The sequence below is a fragment of the Impatiens glandulifera genome, chromosome 5, assembly GCF_907164915.1.
Source record: "Impatiens glandulifera chromosome 5, dImpGla2.1, whole genome shotgun sequence".
Classification (NCBI taxonomy): Eukaryota; Viridiplantae; Streptophyta; class Magnoliopsida; order Ericales; family Balsaminaceae; genus Impatiens; species Impatiens glandulifera.
The window spans coordinates 31,663,548-31,686,111 of NC_061866.1; the positions used below are offsets into that span (position 1 = coordinate 31,663,548).

At 33.0% G+C, this 22,564-nt stretch overlaps 2 protein-coding genes and 1 pseudogene across 2 annotated transcripts; 2 read left to right on the forward strand and 1 right to left on the reverse strand.

The window, feature by feature from the left end:
* Window positions 1–3,240: 3,240 nt before the first annotated feature.
* Window positions 3,241–4,898, forward strand: LOC124938041. The gene has a single exon (XM_047478407.1). The coding sequence runs from the start codon at window positions 3,392–3,394 to the stop codon at window positions 4,346–4,348; it is 957 nt and encodes a 318-aa protein (XP_047334363.1). The 5' UTR covers window positions 3,241–3,391; the 3' UTR covers window positions 4,349–4,898.
* An 11,142-nt stretch (window positions 4,899–16,040) lies between these two features.
* Window positions 16,041–17,944, reverse strand: LOC124937975 (F-box/kelch-repeat protein At3g24760). Its single transcript, XM_047478320.1, has 2 exons — window positions 16,540–17,944; window positions 16,041–16,264 (listed from the first exon to the last, which is right to left on the reverse strand). Exon 1 carries the CDS (start codon window positions 17,771–17,773, stop codon window positions 16,580–16,582), a length of 1,194 nt encoding a protein of 397 aa, XP_047334276.1. The 5' UTR covers window positions 17,774–17,944; the 3' UTR covers window positions 16,041–16,264; window positions 16,540–16,579.
* A 1,402-nt stretch (window positions 17,945–19,346) lies between these two features.
* On the forward strand, window positions 19,347–21,958 carry LOC124939221 (annotated as a pseudogene).
* The last annotated feature ends 606 nt before the right edge of the window (window positions 21,959–22,564 follow it).

Below are 22,564 nucleotides of genomic sequence, written 5' to 3' on the forward strand. Positions count from 1 at the left end.
AAATTGTCATCATACATGTTAATGTTGCAGAAAAATAACCTAGGTACCATAACTGACATGCAGACGGATGAGCAAGGCCACTTCAAGTATATGTTCATGTCCATAGACATCTCAATTAGGGTTTCAGAAGCTGTTGTCGTTTTGGATTGTGCGTCGATGCCAATTTTCTTAAGCACAAGGATGGAGGTCAACTATTGGTTGCGATAACATTGGATGCGAATGAACAATTATATCCTGCTGCTTTTAACATCGTTGATTCGGAGAATAATAACTCTTGAACATATTTCATTCAACAACTAAGAGTGGCAATTGGATTAGTCTCAGTCTCGTCTTCGTATCCGATAGACACCCAAGTATATATACCAATTGCATTTTGCGTCGGCGCAATTGCAATTTGCGGCGATGCAATTGCGCAAACACAAAATGCAATTTGCGCTGATGTAGACGCAAAATGCAATTGCGCAGACGTAATATACATATTCACACCATTTCAAACCATTCAACATTCACATAAAACAATTCTTCCCTTAAAACCCTAAATCTAAACCCTAAAACCATTTCATACTCACTCATGCTTACAAGAGGAAGGCGTTCCTGATCGTTTAAAACGACGTAAAAACAAAAACTCACCTGATCGTTGAAGACGTCGGCTGAAATGATGAAGAGGTCGTCGGGGGAAGCGTTCCAGCGTCGCTAGGAGTTGCTACCTGTAGGGGTGAGCAAACGGGTAAACCCAACCCGTATTACCCAACCCATATTCAACCCAAATTAAATTTACCCAACCCATAATTCAACCCATATTATTTACTAATATGGGTTGGGTATGGGTTGGGTTGAGTATGGGTTGGGTAACCCAAATTATTTTTTTTTATTTTTTTATTTAACATGTATTTGACTCATTTAACACATTTTTATTCGTTTAACACGTTTTTCACGTTTTTGACATTTTTAATACGTTTTTCACACGTTTAACACGTTTTTGACACGTTTAACATGTTTTTGGCACATTTAACACATTTTTGACACGTTGAACACGTTTTTCATGTTTTTGGCATGTTTAACACGTTTTTAACACGTTTAACACGTTTTTGATACGTTTGACACGTTTTGACACGTTTTTTCACGTTTTTGACACGTTTAACACGTTTTGACATGTTTAACATGTTTTTCACGTTTTTCACATTATTAACACGTTTAACACGTTTAACACGTTTGTAACATGTTTAACATGTTTTCACATGTTTTTCACGTTTTTGGCACGTTTAACACGTTTTGACACATATTCCACGTTTTTGACACGTTTAACACGTTGTCCTCATTTTTGGCACATTTTGATACGTTTAACACGTTTTGACACGTTTAACATGTTTTTCACATTTTTGACACGTTTAATACGTTTTCACACGTTTAATGTCAAACGTATGAAAAACATATTAAACGTGCCAAAAATGCCAAAAATGTGTTAAACGTGACAAAACGTGTTAAAACTTATCAAAACGTGTTAACGTGCAAAAAAATATGTTAAACATCTCAAAAATATGTTAAATGTATAAAACGTAATAAAATGTAAAAAACGTGTTAAACGTGCCAAAAACATGAAAAATGTGTTAAACATGTTACAAACGTATTAAACATGTTATAAACATGTTAAACGTGTTAAGAATGTGAAAAACATGTTAAACATGTCAAAAAGGTATTAAACGTACTAAAATGTGAAAAACGTGATAAAGTGTGAAAAACGTGTTAAAGTGTGAAAAACGTGTCAAATATATCAAAAACGTGTTTAACATGCCAAAAACGTGAAAAACATATTAAATGTGTGAAACACGTGTTAAACGTGCGAAAAACGTGTTAAACATATCAAAAACGTGTTAAAATGTTAAAAACGTATTAAACGTGCCAAAAACGTGAAAACCGTGTTAAACTTATCAAAAACGTGTTAACGTGTTAGTTATGTTAAAAACGTGTTAAACGTGCCAAAAACGTAAAAAAAACGTGTTGTATTTGTCAAAAACGCGTTAAACGTATTAAACATGTCAAAAACGTGTTAAACATGACAAAACGTGTTATTAGTATGAAAACGTGTTAAACATGTTAAAAACTTGTTAAACGTGCCAAAAACATAACACGTTTTAAACGTGTGAAAAACATGTTTTAAGTGTGAAAACGTGATAAAAATATTAAAAACGTGTGAAAAACGTGTTAAACATATCAAAAACGTGTTAAACGTGCCAAAAACGTGTTAAACGTGCCAAAAACGTGTTAAACGTGCCAAAAACATGAAAATCGTGTTAAACTTATCAAAAACATGTTAAATATGTTTAAAACGTGTTAAACGTGCCAAAAACGTGAAAATCGTGTTAAACTCATCAAAAACGTGTTAACGTGTTAAATATGTTAAAAACGTGTTAAACGTGCAAAAACGTAAAAAACGTGTTAAACTTGTCAAAAACGTGTTAAACGTATTAAACATGTCAAAAACGTGTTCAACGTGACAAAAACGTGAAAAACGTGTTATTAGTGTGAAAATGTGTTAAACATGTCAAAAACGTGTTAAACGTGTCAAAAACGTGAAAACATGTCAAAAACGTGAAAACGTGTTAAACGTGTCAAAAACGTGAAAACGTGTCAAAAATGTGAAAACGTGTGAAAAACGTATTAAACGTATGAAAAACGTGTTAAACGTGTTAAACGTGTGAAAAACGTGTTAAACATGTGAAAAACATGTTATAAGTGAAACGTGTTAAAAATATTAAAAACGTGTTAAATGTGTGCCAAACGTGTTAAACGTATGAAAAATATGTTAAATATGTCAAAAACGTGTTCGACTTAAAGTTGAAAGATGATTAGTTTATATTGGATTAATAATAGAGAATTAAACTAAATTTATATAATTTGGGTAATTTGGGTAACCCTAACCCAGCCCAAATTAAACTCAACCCATACTCAACCCAACCCATACTCAACCCAACCCATATTAACCAACCCAAATTAATATTTTGGGTTTGGGTTAGGGTTGGGTTTGGGTAAACCCATATTATGCTCACCCCTAGCTACCTGCGTTGTTTGGGGAGTCGAGAGTCAAGGGAGTTACAGCGTTGGGGAAATAAAATAAGGGTAATTTAGTCTTTTGATAGAACAAAATCTTTTGTCAGAAGAAAAAGGTTATTTTTGTAAATGACATTTGAGGCAAGTAACTTTCATCAAATTTCCCGTGCATTAGGCTTCGGGCTGAAGCCATTATCTATGACCCATAAGGGTCAAAACACAGCGACTCCACCAGCCACGGCCACCGCTCCATCCGTCATCTCCGTCGCCGACTTCTCTCTTTTCCCAGCGACTTCTATTAAACCCATTCCCCGCCTTTCTATTCTCTCTCTCATAACCACAAATGTCGACGCCAGAGTCTTCTCAAGAACATGACCAAGATTTCCACCACCAACCCATTCTCTCACCGAAGCCAGAGATCCACATCTCAGACTCACCGCCTTCCTCCGCCTCCACTCCGCCGCACCTATCAATCCCAATCCAAGCAGAGCCTATCCAATCTCTATCACATCCCAAGAAATCCACTCCTTTGCCCTGGTCCAACAAAGAAACCGTCAATCTAATACTCGCCTATCAGGAGAAATGGTACTCCCTCAAGAGAGGCCAATTGAAAGCAAATCAATGGGAGGAAGTATCCGTCACCGTCGCCATCCACTGCGGCTACGACGAACCATCTAAAACCGCCACTCAATGTCGCCACAAGATTGAGAAACTTCGAAAGCGATTTAAGGCTGAGAAGCAGAGACCAAACCCTCGAGCTTGGGAATTCTTTGACTTCATGGATAGTTTAGAGAAAGGCCCACTTCCAATTTCCGCTCGCCCTGTGGAGAACTATAGCGCTGATGAAGGCAACGGAGATGATGAGATCTACGAAGCTTTCTGCAATAGAAACCAGTCAAAAGCGGACGACCTAGATCACAACGTTCGAAGTAGGAAAGTTAGTAGATTTAGTGAGAGCTTTTCCGATTTTGGGAACAATAATCCGAACCCAAGTAACTTGAAAAGAAACAGATTCAAGAGATTTCAGACTGTAAGTGAGGATGAAGAAGATGGTGATGATGATGAAGAAGAAGAAGTAGCTGAGAAGAAAGAAGAGAATAAGGCTGCGTGGGCATTGGCTGGGGAAGTAAGGGCGTTTGCTGGGAAGTTTCAACAAATGGAGAATAAGAAAATTGAGATGATGAGGGAGATAGAGAAGTACAAATTGGATATGGAGACCAAGAGGTTCGACATGATCCGACAGTCTCAGAGGAGGATTATTGACACCATTAGCAAGGCTTTAGCAACTCGGAAAAATTGAATCTTTCCCAAGAAACAACTTGAAGGTTTCCTCCTATTATACCTCTGCCTTCTTATTGATTGATTAATTATATCTTTGTTTGGTAAAGTTAATCTATCTAGAAATGGGTATTCTTTGATGATTTTCTTTTGGTGTAGCCTCATGTAGTGAAGAATGAAAAGATCTCATTAGTGTCAGATACATTCATCAAATAAAGAAAATAAATAAATATTCTTCTAGATATTAGTTTCCTTCTATAAACTAACTATAGAGGTTATATGATTTCAAGTGAGCAGCAGAAATGAAGACATTTTATTAATTTGAAGCTGGGTTTTGTTCATCTTGGATTAACTTATTATGTTTCAATTGTTGAATCGAGCTAGTTTTTGAAGTCAAGACAAGTTTTCAGTTTCATAGAATTGAGTTTACTACTGTTTTCTTTGATGTTAAAGGGTTCATTGTTCAGGGAATGTATCAGAACAGTATGTAGTAATGAGGCATGTATAATGCAAATGATGAATTTTATTTTATTTATTGCACCTGGCCATTTGTTATTGGAGTCAATTGATGAGATTTATTTATTTTTTTACCAACTTTATCTTTGATCATCAATTGTTGTAACATGTCATTTATCATCATGCTTTATAGTTTTCTATCAAGCTCTTGCCATTTTCTTCTGGATTCTTAGTGCCTGTCAATAGTTAAATCCAAATATTGTGATTTCATTGATTGATGATGGGATAAGAGATTATTTAAATCCAAATAACACTTCATCAAACAAGGTCTAGAACAGGTCAATGCTTCTGAAGCACCATATTTGAGAGATGTTGAATATAACGGCCTTGTTTGATATGAGGTTATTTGAATAACTAGATGGGTATTTTCAAATAACCTTGTTTGATGTAGATTATGTAAAATCAGGTTAATACCGGGTTATTTGAGTAAAATGATATTAGGAATATAAATATATAATATTTTTCTTCCAAATAGATGATATTTTGATGGATGATTTCAATGATGTGATTATGACCTTACATTCCTAGGTATGGTAGGAACTGGGACACTTTGTTTTTGTTGGATCCTTGGTTAATAGTGGGAGGGTGTTCATAGATTCTCCAAACTTGAGAAATGATGTATTTGAGCATACAGTTGAATCGAAATAGATGATACCGGAATGGGGAAATTATAGAGACAGATGAATCAAAGTATAGAGGGGAATAAATGAGTTGAACCTAAAGGTGAATAATATCTGGAGTTCTGGTGTGTGAAGTTAGTTGGAGGAAGATTGTTTGGAACTGACTAAAGATCTTTTTTTTTGTCTTATTTTCGGATAAAAGATATGTTGTGCCCCATATGCAGATGACATGATTAAAGCCTTGAACATCTTAATCTTAGGTTTTATTGTTATGATTCTTAAAGGTTATTTGGAGATATATGATGATGAGAATAGCTTCATCTCAGGAGCTATTTGCACATGGATTATGAAGGATTTTACATTTTACATTCTATCCAAAAGAAATGATACATGTGTTCAAAGTTAAAAAGGTTGATTTTTTTAAAGTTAGGTTAAAAAGAGTTACTTGTTAGGGACATCACTATTCTTTGATTATTTTGGAAATTAATTATGTCATTACTCAAAACTAGTAGAATGGCCTTGCCTTGTAAGAAATTTCATACAAAGTGGTCATATCTCACTTCACAAGTTGATTGTCAAAGAACCATCTTTGTTTGATTACCCACAGAGGGATTGGACTGCACTTTTATTCGGTAAATTTGTAAAATTATCATAACATACTATTTATAGTTATATCTTACACTTTATGTATACAATAATCAAATGTAATCTTCAATGATTATTAGATTCATAAGTCGCATGAGTGTAATGAAAATATATATATCTTTCCATATAGAGGAATTGTATTACAATTTTCTTCTGTATATTGTAGAAACAATATAACACGCTATCTTTTAATAGTTATATTCAACACTTATATATATGACATTGACATTGGATTATAATTCGAAATATATGACATGTGTTACGTTTTTTTTTTTATAAAATTCGAAATATATGACATGTGTTACGTTTTCTTTTATAAAAAATTGAAACTGGATTATAATTCGAAGGATAATATTGATTAAGAATAACCATTTTTTTTTAAAATAAACTTAATTCTACCCTATGAGGTTTCATAATAACAAAAAAGATCACGATATTTTACATATTTTCTATTTAACTCTAGATATTAAAGATAAATCATAAATTGAAAGAAAAAATGGAAGTGAGAACTCACAAATATCAAAAGCACCTAAATTGCATGAGTGTAAAATAGAAAAACATATATCTTTTCATATAAGGAATTGTAATATAACTTTCTTTTGTATGTTTTTTAAAAATAATATAGCACACTATTTGTCAATAGTTATATTCAACACTTACCGCTTTGACATTTGTTGAGTTCTTTTTCATAAAAAAATTGACACTAAATTATAATTTGGAAAAAAATGCAATTACAAACTCACAAACATCATAATTATCTTATTCTTCAAAGTTTTGTTATTAACATCACTCTCACAATTCAAATCAAAATTTCAACAATCCCTCGAATTTGCACTCCTTCAAAGATTCATTATTAATATCACTCTTGATTCAAACTATAATTTCCCCCCAAATACCATAATATCTTATTGTTCAAAGATTTATTATTATATCACTTTTACAATTCAAACCACAATTTCATAAATCCCTCAAGTTCGTACCCCTTCAATGATTCATTATTAATATCACCCTTAATTCAAACAATAATTTTTTTGAAATTCGCACCCAATTCCATCCATATCATTGTTCATCCCTCTAATTTAAACTCTCACATATATCATCATATTTTATCATTAAAGGATTCATCACCTTCAAATTCGCATCATGCATTATTTCCCTCCATTTACATTCAAATATACTACCATCATTATCATTTTAAATTTTATAATACCCACTCTAAAATTTGAATATGAATATTTTAATTATTAGACCACTTGTGATGGTTGAATTTAATTTATAATTTTATGAATTTACATATATTTAACCCTCATTAATGAAGAAACAATATTTTTTTTGAAATTCGCACCCAATTCCATCCATATCATTGTTCATCCCTCTAATTTAAACTCTTGTATATATCATCATATTTTATCATTAAAGGGTCAAATTCGCATCATGCATTATTTCCCTCTATTTACATTTAAATATACTACCATCATTATCATTTTAAATTTTATAATACCCACTCTAAAATTTGCATATGAATATTTTAATTATTGGACATGTGATGGTTGAATTTAATTTATAATTTTATGAATTTATATATATTTAACCATCATTAATGAATAACAAATAAAAGATAGAATGAATAAAAGAAATTAAATTAATTATATAAATAATAAATATGCAGAAAGAATGTATAAAAAATTATTATTTTTTAATAAATTATTTGAACATTTTAGTTATATAGTGATGTGAAAATATTTTTAAAATTTATAAAAATAATTATATATTATAAAATAATTAATACAAATATAATTATTGATATGAACATGTAGGTATAACAAAAATAATAGAAGCAAAAGAATCTTCGCTCCATACCGTATCTCTAACTTCCTTTTTACATTGCGCCTAGACGAAGAATGTTTCGTTCGATACAGAAGTGAAGCATGCTTCACTGAAAACTGTCTTTTCATAATTTTTACATTGCACCTGGACGAAGAATGTTTCGCTCGATACAGAAGCGAAGCATGCTTCACTGAAAACTGTCTTTCCATAATTTTTACATTGCGCCTGGACGAAGAATGTTTCGCTCCATACAATATCTCTACTTTCCGTTAAGAGTGTTTATGGCTTTAAATATGAAAACGTAGATGTAAAAATTAATGATTGATTTCTGGTTGACATGAACTGATCAATAGGTTTTCATTCATTTGGTCATTTTTTACATAAACCCCCCATGCATACATTCTACCTTGTTCATGGTTTGAAATCAAATTTATATACAAATACATTTCAGCTTTCACATGAAACTGGAATTCGATAGTTGAGCTGACAAAAGAATAGTGAACGGAGTATCGGCGTCCATGCTGAAACTTTCGTCCCATTGTTGAGGAGTTGAGAATTGAGTAGTTGCAGTTGTTGTTGTTGGCATTGCATTTGATGGCTGGAACGGTATAACAACTTAAAGATTGTTAATAAATGAAGAGTAATAACCCAATTATTATTAAAGTAGTTAAGTCAGCAAATTCATACCAGATTTATTGGTGATTCGCTTGTTTTTCTTGTTAATTTTCTTTTTCTTGAATTTTTCTCTAGTCCACCTTTCCTTCTCTTACCAGACTTTGTTGTCTTCTTAGTTTTGATTTCTTTCGCTCAAACATGGGCACCCTCGGCAGACCATGATACAACTGGTGGAGTTTGCGTATTTATATCCTCTTGTAATTTTTTATCCACAAACTTACACTAGCTAAGCATTATTTCTTTCACATTCCTATACGTGTCATCTCTTTCTGCTGCCTTTGTAAATAAATGCATGAACAAGCCACACAAATCTCTGTATCCTATATTTTGAAGCTCACTCGGATCAACATTACTATTGTCCACTAGTGAATCAGTTCCAAAATATCTATCTTTTTTTGTTCTTATCCACCTCTTTAATATCAATGCAGGAGGAATCTTCAACACGTCAATCATCTTAAAAATCTTTAGAGTGTGAGCACCCATAATCCCGCCAAATTCAAATTTACAGCAGCTACACTCAATATTATCATCATTCTTATGAACTGTAAATGTATGAGAGTATCTCCTAGTGTGGGGGGTTACTTTATATTTTTTGTGTGTGTCGACATCCTCTATCATTTCTACACCACAATCATGCGACATAAATCATTGTTGTTCAAAGCACTTAAATACCTCTAGAGTGTAAACATTGCCTGCATCCTTTAAGATTAAAACTGGATAGTTCAGACTTGGTTGGCTAGTAATTGATTTGAAATCATCTTTCAACACATCATATATATCTTCTTTCGTCAATTAGTCTTTCAAAGTGTTTAAAAAATTCTAAGAACTTGTGTTTGTAGGAGCAATACATTTTTAGCACACTGTTTATGCTCTCACTTCTCTGTGTTGTCGTCATATCAGCACAAAATATATGTCGTCCATACACTAATGCCCACTTTTGCCTAATGCAAAACATACGTTTCAACCAATCGTTGTTTTTAAGCCCGTAGTTTGTCAACATTTGATTCCAAGCTTCAAGAAACTCTATCTCTTCTTCAAAATTATATATACATGAAGAAAAATCCTTTGAAAATTCTTTGAAATTATGAAACACGGAGCTTAGATGTATGGCTGCATTTTGAAATATGTGCCAAATACAGAGACGATGATTTGTTTCAGGCCATGTAGACGTTAAGGCCTTAGTCATGGCCGCATCTGGATCTGTAAGAATGATTTTAGGTTTTTTCCCACGCATAGCTGTGGTGAAAGTCTCAAACAATTATTCAAAAGTCATAGCAATTTCATCTTATAATAGAGCTGTACCAAAAATAATAGATTGTTTGTGATGATTCACACCTACAAAAATCACAATTAGACGACCTTCTTTATTCTTCTTGTAGGTCGTGTCAAAACTAACAACGTCTCCGAAGTATGAATAATCATATCGCATGTTGGAATCACACCAAAAAATATTCGTTATCAAATCCTCTACATCAAGTTGAAAAACATTATAAAAACCTAGATCATTCGATTGCTTTTTCTGCAAATACTCTAATACACCCCCTATATCCCCAAAATTATAGTCTTTGGTTCTTTTCGTTCGCAAGTAATTTTTATAATCATCAGGAAGAAAACCAATATTTTCCCGGCCACCGATTTGTTTGGCCATTAGAGCATGGGATGCCTTTGGAGGTATTCCCACATGAGTGGCCATCTCAATATGTAAGCCTGCAGCTGCAGAAATATTCCTATGGAATTTATACAGGTGAGTTTTCTTTGGACTTGCAAGAGGATGACAATGCTCACTAATAAAAGTTACCACTTCAAACTTTCCATTTGAAGACCTTTTTATCCTCAACTTCGTTTCACAACCGAACCTCATCAAAGAACGGCTACGTTTCACATAAACATCCCGTTTGTCTTTTCCCCGTTCACCCTGTGCACTACAACAAAAAACTCTATCCTATAATTTACCATCTTTGTCAACATATTTTGAACTGCGCCTTATACCAAACCCTATTAGTTTAGCGTATGCTAAATAGAATTCGTAGGCATCTTCTTCACTCTCAAATTCCCGACCTAAATGTGGAACCAAGTTGGCTGCAATATCCTCCAAAGGTTGACAATTTTCATCGAAATTCATTTGACGCCAACAACTCACAGATTCGCTGGTAAATTATAAAACATGGAGAAAATAAATATTGATCTCAACAAAATATAAAAATGCTTGTAAAATGAATGAAATATAAGTGAAGAGCGCTTCACTTCACTAGTATTTACAGTAATTCTATAAGTGAAGAGCGCTTCACTTCACTAGTATTCACATCAATCCTATAAGTGAAGAGTGCTTCACTTCACTAGTATTCACAACAATCCTATAAGTGAAGAGAGCTTCAATTTACTAGTATTTACAGCAATCCTATAAGTGAAGAGCGTTTCACTTCACTAGTATTTACAGCAATCCTATAAGTGAAGAGCACTTCACTTCACTAGTATTTACAGCAATCTTATAAGTGAAGAGCGTTTCACTTCAATATGAATAAAAACATCTTATAGTATTAGACAAAAGAAACACAAAAATATACCTTAAATCATGATTATCATTCTCGTTCATGTGGATTCCTTCCTGATAATTAACAAGAACAGAACATTTCAAGTCAAGTATTCAAAAAACAAACATTTATGAAGAAAACTTGAGAAGAAGATGACATTGAAAAACGTACCATTGTCACTCCAAGATTTTAATTTAGGAAAATGGATTGATTATCGTGAAGTATATTTTCGGCGAAGAAAAGTCGAAATACTGCTTCGCAGACCGAAGAGAGAGAAAATCATACAAAGCTAGACGACATGGCTGTATGGCAGCATTAAATGAAAATAGGTGTTAGGTGGGTTGAGGTGACTTGATAAAAATAATTTTGAATTTTAATAATTAAATGAATAACATAATTATAAATTAATATTAATCAATGTCAACACTTGATCAGAAAGTGAAGATTGCTTCACAATATTTGACAATTGAAAAACATGTACAACACATCACATTTAATTGAGATTTGTAAATACTTTAGGTGCGTTGGCTGCATAGATTGTTATGTATTAATCAAATTTATACTTTACTTTATATTACATGATTATTTCATGTTCAAAGATTTCATATTTGGTAATTTTTATATTACAAACTCATTCCATTGTTCATATATTAAATGAATATTACTACAATACTAAGAACCAAAAAATGAAATCTGAAATCATAAATACAGAAAACAAATTCCATTAGGAATGCAAATATTCAGTATTGTCAATAAAACAAGTCTAAGTAAACAAATGCTGCAAATCACAAGCAACAATAGATTCAAGCAAGCTTGTGTGAGGAACACCATATTCATCCAAATATGCTGACAAAGGATCCACTACCTCAAATATCCAAATGACTTCATTAATATCGTGTCTCGTCTCATCGTATACTACTATAGTTTTTTCGTCCTCGGGCTCAACAAATGGATTCTCCATTTCTTTAGTGGTACCTCCTCCAGCAATTACAAACTCTATCAAATCCTATTTGTAAGTCGAGATGAAATCCCCTATAAAAATGAAAGTGTAACTGTCGAACAGTTTTGACAGCTGAAAAACAAACAAAACATTTTTATTTAACATGGAGAATAATGAAGATATAGAGGAGGAATCAGATCAAACTTACATTGTTCAAATACCACATTCTGCCAGCTTTTGGACCGCCTACAGCCCCATGATTATCTTGTTGCACCTCGTACGGTTTCTCATCAACTTAACATTTTGATCTCATTGATGATTTTATCCCTGTACAAAAACAATTGGTATTTAGTTTCATATATGTGAAAATAAATATTGCGTTAAGAGTTAAGACTAACAGAGTCTCACAATCAATGGTAAGGACCCATCTCCCGTTCAATATTGCCTTCAATACTTTGATAGTTCGACCACATCCACCATTAGCATCGGTGGAAGCTATGACGTGAGTTACATTGTCTCGCCACCTCATTGTCACCATGGCACCACAAGTATCAGCATATTGCACCATTAACTACTGTGTAAAAACAATAATATTATCTCATACAAACATGGTCATTACAATGAAAACTTACACAATATGAATAAAATGGATATAGGTCAAGAATAGTACTATATCTTCACTTGTTAATTGATTTGGGCATAAAATTCATTCTTTGCCAATAGTGTTTTGGATGATTGCGTTGTTGGTTGCCTGCACATGAAAAAAATAGTAGTTGTTAATAAATACTAGAGTTTTGTGGAAATAATATACACAACCCTAACCCTATGTACGTTTTCCTAAATACGAAGAATTTTCATTGAACGTGATATTTTCGAAGTAGGGTTTTCTAATTATGAACGAGATAACGACCTCATTGTGGGTACATAATCCTAGGGTTTAGTGGTTTCATAATCCTAAATATGAAAAGTTTACTATTTTGGTGTACGTACCATTGTCGAGACGTCAAGATCTTCTAGTCTGGTAGACGGGGAGAGCTGAATGCTAATAGCCGTGAAAGGAGACAGAAGCTTGAAGAGAGAGAGAGATTAATCGGACGGAAGTGTTTATAAAATAATCATATTATGGTTTATATATATTAATGATGTTAATACAAGTGAAGTATGCTTCACTGAAAAGCGTCTCTTCAGAATTTAACATGTCACCTGGACGAGGGAGTCTTTGCTCGAAAAGCGTCTATTCATTACATTTAACATGGCACCTGGGCGAAGGATGGTTCGCTCGAAAAGAGTCTTTTCAATACGTTTTACATGACACCTGGGCGAAGGACAGTTCGCTCGAAAATATTCTATTCAATACGTTTTACATGGCACCTGGGCGAAGGGCGGTTTGCTCGAAACTAGTATATTCATTAAATCTTACATGGCGCATGGGCGAAGTATGCTTCGCTGCAAAGCGTCTCCTCATAAATAAATTTTTTAACTTTTTTTATATAAAAATAAGTAACTGAAGCGAATGATGCTTCACTGAAAAGCGTCTATTCATAAATTTATTAATTTAAAAATATTTTATTTTTGTTAATTTTTGTATTTACATAAATGAGTAAGTGTATTTACATGATAGATAAACAGTCTTTTCATGGGTGTGTTGGGAGTTTTACATGAACGTTAGAGTACGTCATGTTATTAAAATAATGGAAGCGAAGTATGCTTCGCTGCAAAACGTCTCCTCGTAAATAAAATTTTTAAATTTTTTTCAATATAAAAATAAGTAATTGAAGCGAAGTATGCTTCGCTGCAAAGCGTCTCCTCGTAAATAAAATTTTAATTTTTTTTAAATATGAAAATAAGTAATTGAAGCGAAGAATGCTTCACTGAATGTTATTTTTAATAATTTTTTTAATTTTTAATATAAAAATATTTTATTTTTATTAATTTTTGTATTTACATACATGAGTAAGTGTATTTTTTTTTTGAGAACGCTGGGTTCCGCTGCTCCCATGGAGTGCGACTAATCCCCGCGGGATAAGTACATAGCCCGCAAACATACTTATCCATTTAACCAGGCGCAGAACTTGCCGCCTGACAGGCTCGAACCCAGGACCTCATAGTGTATTTACATGATAGGTAAACGGTCTTTTCATGGGTGTCTAGGGGTTTTACATGAACATCAGGGTATTAAAAACATTTGATGCGAAGTATGCTTCGATCTAAAAGCATTTCTTCATTCCGTTGAACGGGGCGCCTGTGCGGAGTATGCTTCGCTCCTTACCGCTTCTCTCCATTCCTTCTTACATGGTGCCTGGAGAGAAGTGAGCTTCGCTCGTAACAATATATCTTTATTCCTTTTGACCTGGAAGCTGGGGGAAGGGAGCTTCGCTCCATATGTTATCTAGACATTCCGTTAACGCCGTTTGGGGTGAACCCAGAATGAAACTCGGGTTCCGGATTCTCCCTCCATTCTTTTCAACCCAGCTTGATTTATTAATATAATAATGCTCCTGCATTTTGATTGGTCCGCAACAGGGGAACACGACAATCGGTAGCAGAGGATCCTGATTGTTTTTATAATGTCTTTTTCGGTTGGAATTATAAATAAATTAAAATTTATTTTTATTTCTTTATTATTAATTATATTATTTAATTCATTACCTAAAATACTAATATAAATCATTTATTTTAAATTTTAAAATTTTATTATATATATATATATATATATATATATATATATTCCCTTTTATTTTTTTACTAAAAAAATAATTACTTTCTTAAAACAGAACTAGCTTAATTGACAACGCAAACAACCTTTTGTTTTTTATTTTGATTCAAAATCCAAATTCCACCTTCTGTTTCTTCTTTGATCTGATCCCAGCCTTTTGTTTTATTTTGATTGAAAGTCCAATTCCACCTTCTGTCTCTTATTAAGTCGGAATTTAAGGGAAATTTGACAAAATGAACCTTATAATAAGGATAGATGAGCGGTTGATGAGCGCATAATTTTAAATGCGCGTAATTTTAAATGCGCTAGTGACCACTTCATATTTTTTTGACGAAATTGTCCCTGTCGCGAAACGCAACCAGATGCCATGTGAAAAATCCACAATCGCGAGATGCACCCCGGTTGCGAGAAGCAACCGGCATTCGCAAGACACAACCGGCAATCGCGAGACGCAACCGGTAATCGCGAGACGCAACCGGCAATCGCGAAAGGCAACCGACAATTTCGAGATGCATTCGCGAGACGCAACCGGAAATCGCGAGACGCAATCCAATCACGAGACGTAACCGACAATCCGAGTGTGAACTTTTCACATGACATCCGGTTTCGTCGACAGGGACAATTTCTTTAAAAAAATATGAAATGATCACCAGTGCAGTCACCCGCTCATTTACTCCCTATTTTAGGGTTATTTCGTCAAATTTTCCGAAATTTAATGGATGCAAAGTTATTTTTAAAATAATTATTTATTTTGTTTTTATTCAAGATTTTAATTTGAATTATATAATTAATTATTACAAATATTATCTCAATTAATTATTTCTTTTAACCCTTATATTAATTATTTTTAATTTATAATTTCAACATTTATTTAAAAATAATTTTAAAATTTATAAATTAGGATATGAGAATTTCAGTGCTTAATAAATTTTTAAATTACATTCATATTAAGTTATCATACCCAACAAATTGAACAAATTACAAACAACAATTAGCTAAACATATCATTACAGGTACCTGGTACCTCGAGAAAGAATAAAACAAAAAAAAAACAACCCAAAAAAAAAATTAGGATTCAAACAAATCATTTGTTGAGACAAAAAAATTCCCATAATTGGTTGAAATGCAAGATCATAAAGTCGGGTAGTTTACTCCAAAAGAATAAAGTCGGGTAAAAGAAAATCAATATTAATACCAAAATTTATCGAATTTAAAGAAAAACCATGCTTAAAGTACAGTAATCCTTTGTAAAACAAAAAATACCTTCCATTATATATTACAGTCAGTTTAAACTTATTATTACAAAAGGCAAGTCAATTATTATACACTTTAATGTACTATAAACGTGTTATCTTCAAATGGGTAAGTTTGGATAAACAGAAAACCAAATTAAAGAAATCCGACTGGTCATATAAGCTACATATTTTGTGTGTTCTTCTGATGATTCCCTTAAGATAGATCTTCAATGCTGTAACAGGCAATAAATTAATTATATCATTGCCTTTCTAGATATAAAATGGCTTCACTAAAAGCTCTCACTCTAATTTAAGATATAAAAGATAATTTGAAAGTGGGTAATTTGAGACTAATTTCAAATAACCTGCAATTTAATCAACCAAAATACCCTACTTTACAACTACTTTGTCAAACAAAGCAAAGATTAATAATCTATATGAATCACAAACACAAGATTATAAGGTTATCAATGAACCAATTCATAATATAACTCAGGATGATCTTTACCTTAGACCAGAAAGAGGACTCTAGTAGTTGATTCAATAGATTATGCAAAGGACACCAATTCCTTTTGGTCTGCACCATCTCTTCCTCCTCTAAGAATGCTGTCAAGACAAACTGTTGAACAAAAACTAATGATTTTGTGGAAATTATTTTCGGTGTCAGGCAAGCTCGGGATTCTTCTCCAGCTGCAGCGACCAGAATCACCATTGAACTCACAAACACAAGCTGGGTAATTCTTATGATGCTCTTCATTGAATATGTATATAAGGTTTCCAAATCCAACGCATTTCAGGCTAGCAAATTTATCATCTTCATCACTGTCGAAAACACAATGAAGAAGTTCTTGAGGCATTATAGCTATTTCACTGAACTCCATTGTTTTCTCGTCAATTTGCCACAGGTTAAAAGATGGTCCGCGAGGAGAATTGCATAATCCAGCCAAGACAAGTCTATCTTGGCACGAAACTAAGAATGAAAACAAGACGCCAGGAGGTCTCAACGTTTGGACCTCACTCCAGAAATGTTCAGATAAATCGAAAGATGAAATAAAGAAAGAAGAAATGCCGAACACATAGAATTTTCCTCTGAACAAGGCTGATGAAAGCCACTGAGATGAGTTTCCTGATGGGAAATCTGCAGGCAGAGGAGGACAGAGCTCCCATGAATCAGAACGGGGATCGTAAATCTCAACCGCTAATCGTTCCTCTATGTCGACTAATCCGCCGATGAATCTAACACCACCGACGACGATGAACCTTGGAACATCAGATTCGTCACTGTATACGCCAACGAGAGGATTGCAGCGGGAGAAATTGAGAGGAGAAGTGTCACGCCAATTGCGTTTGAGAATCTTGGCGAAACTAAACCTAGCAAATGTGGATGAGAAAAGATAGCCGCTAGAGCCGACGAAAGACTCCTCCTGGGAGGACGGCAAGGGGAATAAGGAAGTTGGAAGCTTGATCCATTCGTTGGCCTCGGGATCGAATGCGAAGGCTTGGTTATTCTTGAGATATATGTTATTCTGGCCGTAGAGGAAGAACCAAGGCTTCTTAGAGGCGGAGAAGCGGGCAGAGGCGATGATGGAGTGCCAGGGTTTGCAGACAGATGTAGCGCGTACGATTGATCGGGTTGGAAGTTTAGAGAAGATTACCTCGGCTAGGTCAGAACCTAGATATTCCCAATCTAGTGAAGAAGATAATTGCGGATTCAATTCTCTAAGTGACTTGAATTCTTCCATAGCTGTAATCAACAGCGAGAGTTTGTAATTCTTTATCGTCAGAGAGAGAGAGAAATGGAAAGGGAGATTGCAAGAAGAATTGAATCTGAATCGGTGGTTGAGATTCGAACTCGAGACGACCACAAAAGACCGTATGGACTCTAAATAGAGAGAGAGAGAGAGGAATTATTGTTTAGATTGGTTGGTGGTTAGAATAGTTAACTATAATAAATAATTCATATTGTCAAACTTTAAATTATACTTATAATACTCCACCGAATCAAACGGTAAATTTAAGAAAATTGTTTTAAAAAATGCTTTCAATGCGGAAAGTACAGTGATTAAAAAAAAAAAAAACGTTGTTGACCCTTTTACTATTTTTGGACAAATTTGTCCATGTCGGAGGTTGTGTGAAGTAACCGAAATTGCGAGATGAATTTTTTTTTCGTCTCGCGATTGTGTGACACAACTGGGGCATTTTCTTCCAAAAAAAATTCATAAATAAATTTTTTTGAAAAATTAAAAATTAAAAATTGCGTGACGCAACTGGGGCATTTTCGTCAAAAAAAATAAAAGTGTCACTAGCGCATTAAAAATAATGCGCTGACACTTTCCGCATTTAAAGCCTTTTTAAGGGCCGTTTCCTCAAATTTCTCATTCTAACGACTTTCACAAAATAAAAATAAAAATATATTATATTATATTATGAATAATAATCGTCGAACTAATCTTATTAGATAGTTTTCTTTCAGCCAAATAATCCAAAAACTAGTTATATCATATTAGTTGTCTCAATTCAAACTTCGTAACAAAATTCAGAAATCATCTAGTGAATCTTAGTTATGTTTCATAATAGACTTCAAATACTAGCTAATACCTTCTAGGGCTCTATAATGTAAAATTAGGTAAATTGTCGATTCCACCTTCATATATTGACACATCTACTAGTCATTATAAAACATTTTTCATTCAAGTGTGGCATGTCATTAGTAAGAATTTCACCATTAACAACGTTTCATTCAAAAAAATAAGATCATGATGAAAATTTTAACTCACAACACTTATCCAAACAAAAATTATACGAACAAGTTTATTGAGCAAAATGTAACAATGCCACGTTAAATTATCAATGTTTATGCCAATGAATATTGTTCCTATTCAGCCAAGTAAATTTGTTTGCGCACTTAACGAAATTAAAACTTTATTATAAGAAAAAACTATAGCTATGATAAATTTTAAAACTAGGTTAAAAATAGTATTGATTTACGTAATTAATAAATATTTGAAAAATATGATTACGAATGTAATTTAAAATGTGTTGCTAACAAAACTTGTGAAGCATGAGTTTCAAACAAATTGAAACTATCAACGGAGTCACTAAGTGCATGCATATGAGTTTGTAACCCCCGAGAATTGGCTCCCCATTCGTAGTTTAGCACGTGTCGAGAACGACGCATGGCAATACGGGGGAATTCATTGCGGGGTGGCTTGATGTTCGATTCGTTTTAACCTTGGTTTGCGTGCCAGTGGTGTCATCAACTTCAATTAATATAGAGAATTCTCTTTGCCGAAATGATGAATGCATATACTGATAATGATTCCTCCTAATAAGGTGAAGATTAAATTGATAAGTAATAATCTCAATAATACTTTTTTCTTAAACAGTAATAATTGTTCAACTTCAATTGTTGACCTTCACCAAAGTTGTTCCCATTGTTCATACGAGCTATGCATAACTTATTGCCGTGAGATTTGGGGAGGAGTTGGATTTGAAGTTGATGAAAGAATAGAAATTGAGTACCAAGATAAAGGTCCAAATTACATCCATGGAGAAGATTCAATTAAAAAAATTCCAAATTTGGAGAATATTTTCAAGAAAAATGTAGATATCAAATGGAAATAAAATGATGATATGAGTATTAATTGTGCTCTAAAGGTGATGGGGATGTAACAACAATTGTGCGCTAAAACTCAAATCTATTCTACCAAAAGATTGGGTTTTAGATCTAATAGATAAAGCAAGTGATATACTGAAGAATTATGAAGGAGATGATATCATTCATAATAATCTCGGGGAGGAAGACATGCTAGGAAACGAAGATAACTACATGTGTTGTTTGGACTCAGCTGATACCCAAAAAAGGAAAAGTCTAGAACAATTCCAGAAGCATTTGACGAAAGGTGAACCTATAATTGTTCGTGATGTTCTTAACGAAACTGTTGGGATTCTTGAATTGATGATGAAGGAAAAAGAATATTGAATAAAAGGAAAGTATATCTTTTTGGTGTGTAATCTTGATTTAAGGAAATAAGATTAACACAAAAGGAAATGTGATCTTTTGTTATGATATTATAACTAGGAAAGTATTGTGATAATATTTTGGAGATTATTTGTCAAAATATTGTATTGACCTAGTTGAAGCTTATTTAAAGGTTTAGTCAGGCATTTCAGAAAGTTGAAGTTTTTACCTTGAGAGCATCGTTTCATGTCCCTGTTCTATATCTGTTAGGGTTTTGGGGGACCGAGTATTATATAAACTCGTGTCATAACCCTAGTCTGTACTGTTCTAATCTCTGTTCTGATCTCCTAATAAGAATCTCTTTCTGGTGGACGTAACTAAGTTTTATCATGTTAAAATCTGTGTCGTTCTTTATTTCTTACGTCATCTATTGCATTTCGTTACAACATAGACAAATGGGTTAAGTTGGGAGCCAATGGTTATATGACGTGCACTTTGTGAAAGACAAAAAATGACTTCCAATATGTCTAAAGTGAAGGCTATCGAGTGTTTGACTAGTTGCGAGGTTGGTTTATTAAACTAAGTCGTTTATCATTTTTAATGTCAAACCATGTAGAATTTGTGCAGATTATTTTTTGTATTAAGTTTTATTTGTTATTTGTAGGTGGATATAAATACTCGCGATTTTTTCAATGGTTATTTACAAGGTAGAAGATACGATAATGGGTGGCTTGAAATGCTTAAGCTTGAAGATTGGCCTCCATTAGACAAATTTGAGAACTTACTGCCACGTCACTATGACGAGTTCATAAGTGTGTTGCCATTTAAGGAGTTTACGGATCCTAGGGATGGAATTTTAAGCTTTGTCGTAAAGATGTCGTCGGATGTTCTAAAGCCGGAGTTGGGTCCAAAAAGCTACATCACTTATGGAACAATTGAAGAACTATGAAGGGGAGATTCCGTAACAAAACTTCACCTTGATATGTCGGATGCAGTAAATATATTAACGCATATAGCTGATTTGGAGGTGGATTATGAGCAACAATATGCAATCCAAACATTGAAGAAGGTACATTGGGCTCAAAATTTAGAGGAAAAATGTATAATAGCCAGAGATGTAACAATCAAGGAAAGTGAAATTGAAACAATAGAAAAAGGAGCTGCTTTGTGGGATATTTTCAAAAGGGAGGATGTTGGAAAATTAAAAGATTGCCTTCTAAACCATTCTAGTGAATTTAGACACATTTTATGTTCCCTTGTTGAACAAGTTTTTTATTTGACTATGTGTCACAAGCAAAAACTCAAAGAGGAATATGGTTAGTATGTTCGAATTTTTTATTTATTAACTATATGCTTCAAACAATTTTAAATAATATAATTCAATGACACAATATTTACTGTCATTTCAGGTGTAGAACCATGAAAGTTTGAACAAAGATTTGGTGAAGCCATATTTATTCGAACCAAGTGTCCCCATCAAGTTAGGAATTTAAAAGTAAGTTATCTCTATCTATTTTGTATCACTATTGAAAAATCAAGCGAGTTCAATAGTTTTTTAATATTTTATTTTGATTTTACAATTATAAAAAAAGAATAAGATGTTTGATTTAGATAAATTATTAAATTTAAGTAAATTCTCAATTTTAAAACTTTATTATTGTTTGTATTATTCTTATGACTATAGTCATGCACAAAGGTTGCAGTAGATTTTGTTTTGTCTGAAAATATTAGAAGATGTATTCGATTGGGTGAGGAATTTAGACAACTCCCTAAATTTCATAGAGCTAAGGAGGATAAATTAGAGGTATCTTGTTTTCTCTATAAGAAACTATATATATATTTTCTAATAAGAAAAAATAAACATTTTTTAAATTGATTTTATTTCTCACCGCATATTAAAAAAATGATAATTCATACCATGGACAAAGCTATTAAAAGATTACAAAAATTTGACATTCACGAATAAATAACTTTGAAGGCTCTTACCAATATACCTTGTTTTGTACAACCAAGTGTTAAAGACTTTTATTTGAATTTATATTTTCTTAATTCTTTTGTAATGATAAATGATTGTTTCTAGTTAAAGTTCTCTCAATTTTATTACTTATTCTATATTTTTGTTCACATATTAGTGAAAAAATATAACCTAATTACTAACAATTATTCAATTGCATAAGAAAATGATTTTCAAATGACCTCTTCAACAGTAGCTTCTTCACCCAAAATCTCAACCTATTTTATTACATGATAATCACTTTCTATTTTACTTAATAATGAAATATGAAAGGCGAATCGAATTTTATATATGTTTTGACAATTAATTATATAGTCGTTCATTTATTTTGGTAAAACCACAAAAAATCGCAAAATAGAACCAATTAGTAATAAAACAAACCTTCTTTATTCTTTATACTGTCGTCTAGGATTCATCTCCTTGTTTGGAGAATATTTCGGATGGGCCCAAGGATCACAACCATAAGGCTTCGTGGTGAAAATATATAAACATGAAAGAAAACAATTAATTTTGTGCCAAAACAAATAAAACACATGATAAACAATTTTTTTCAACTGC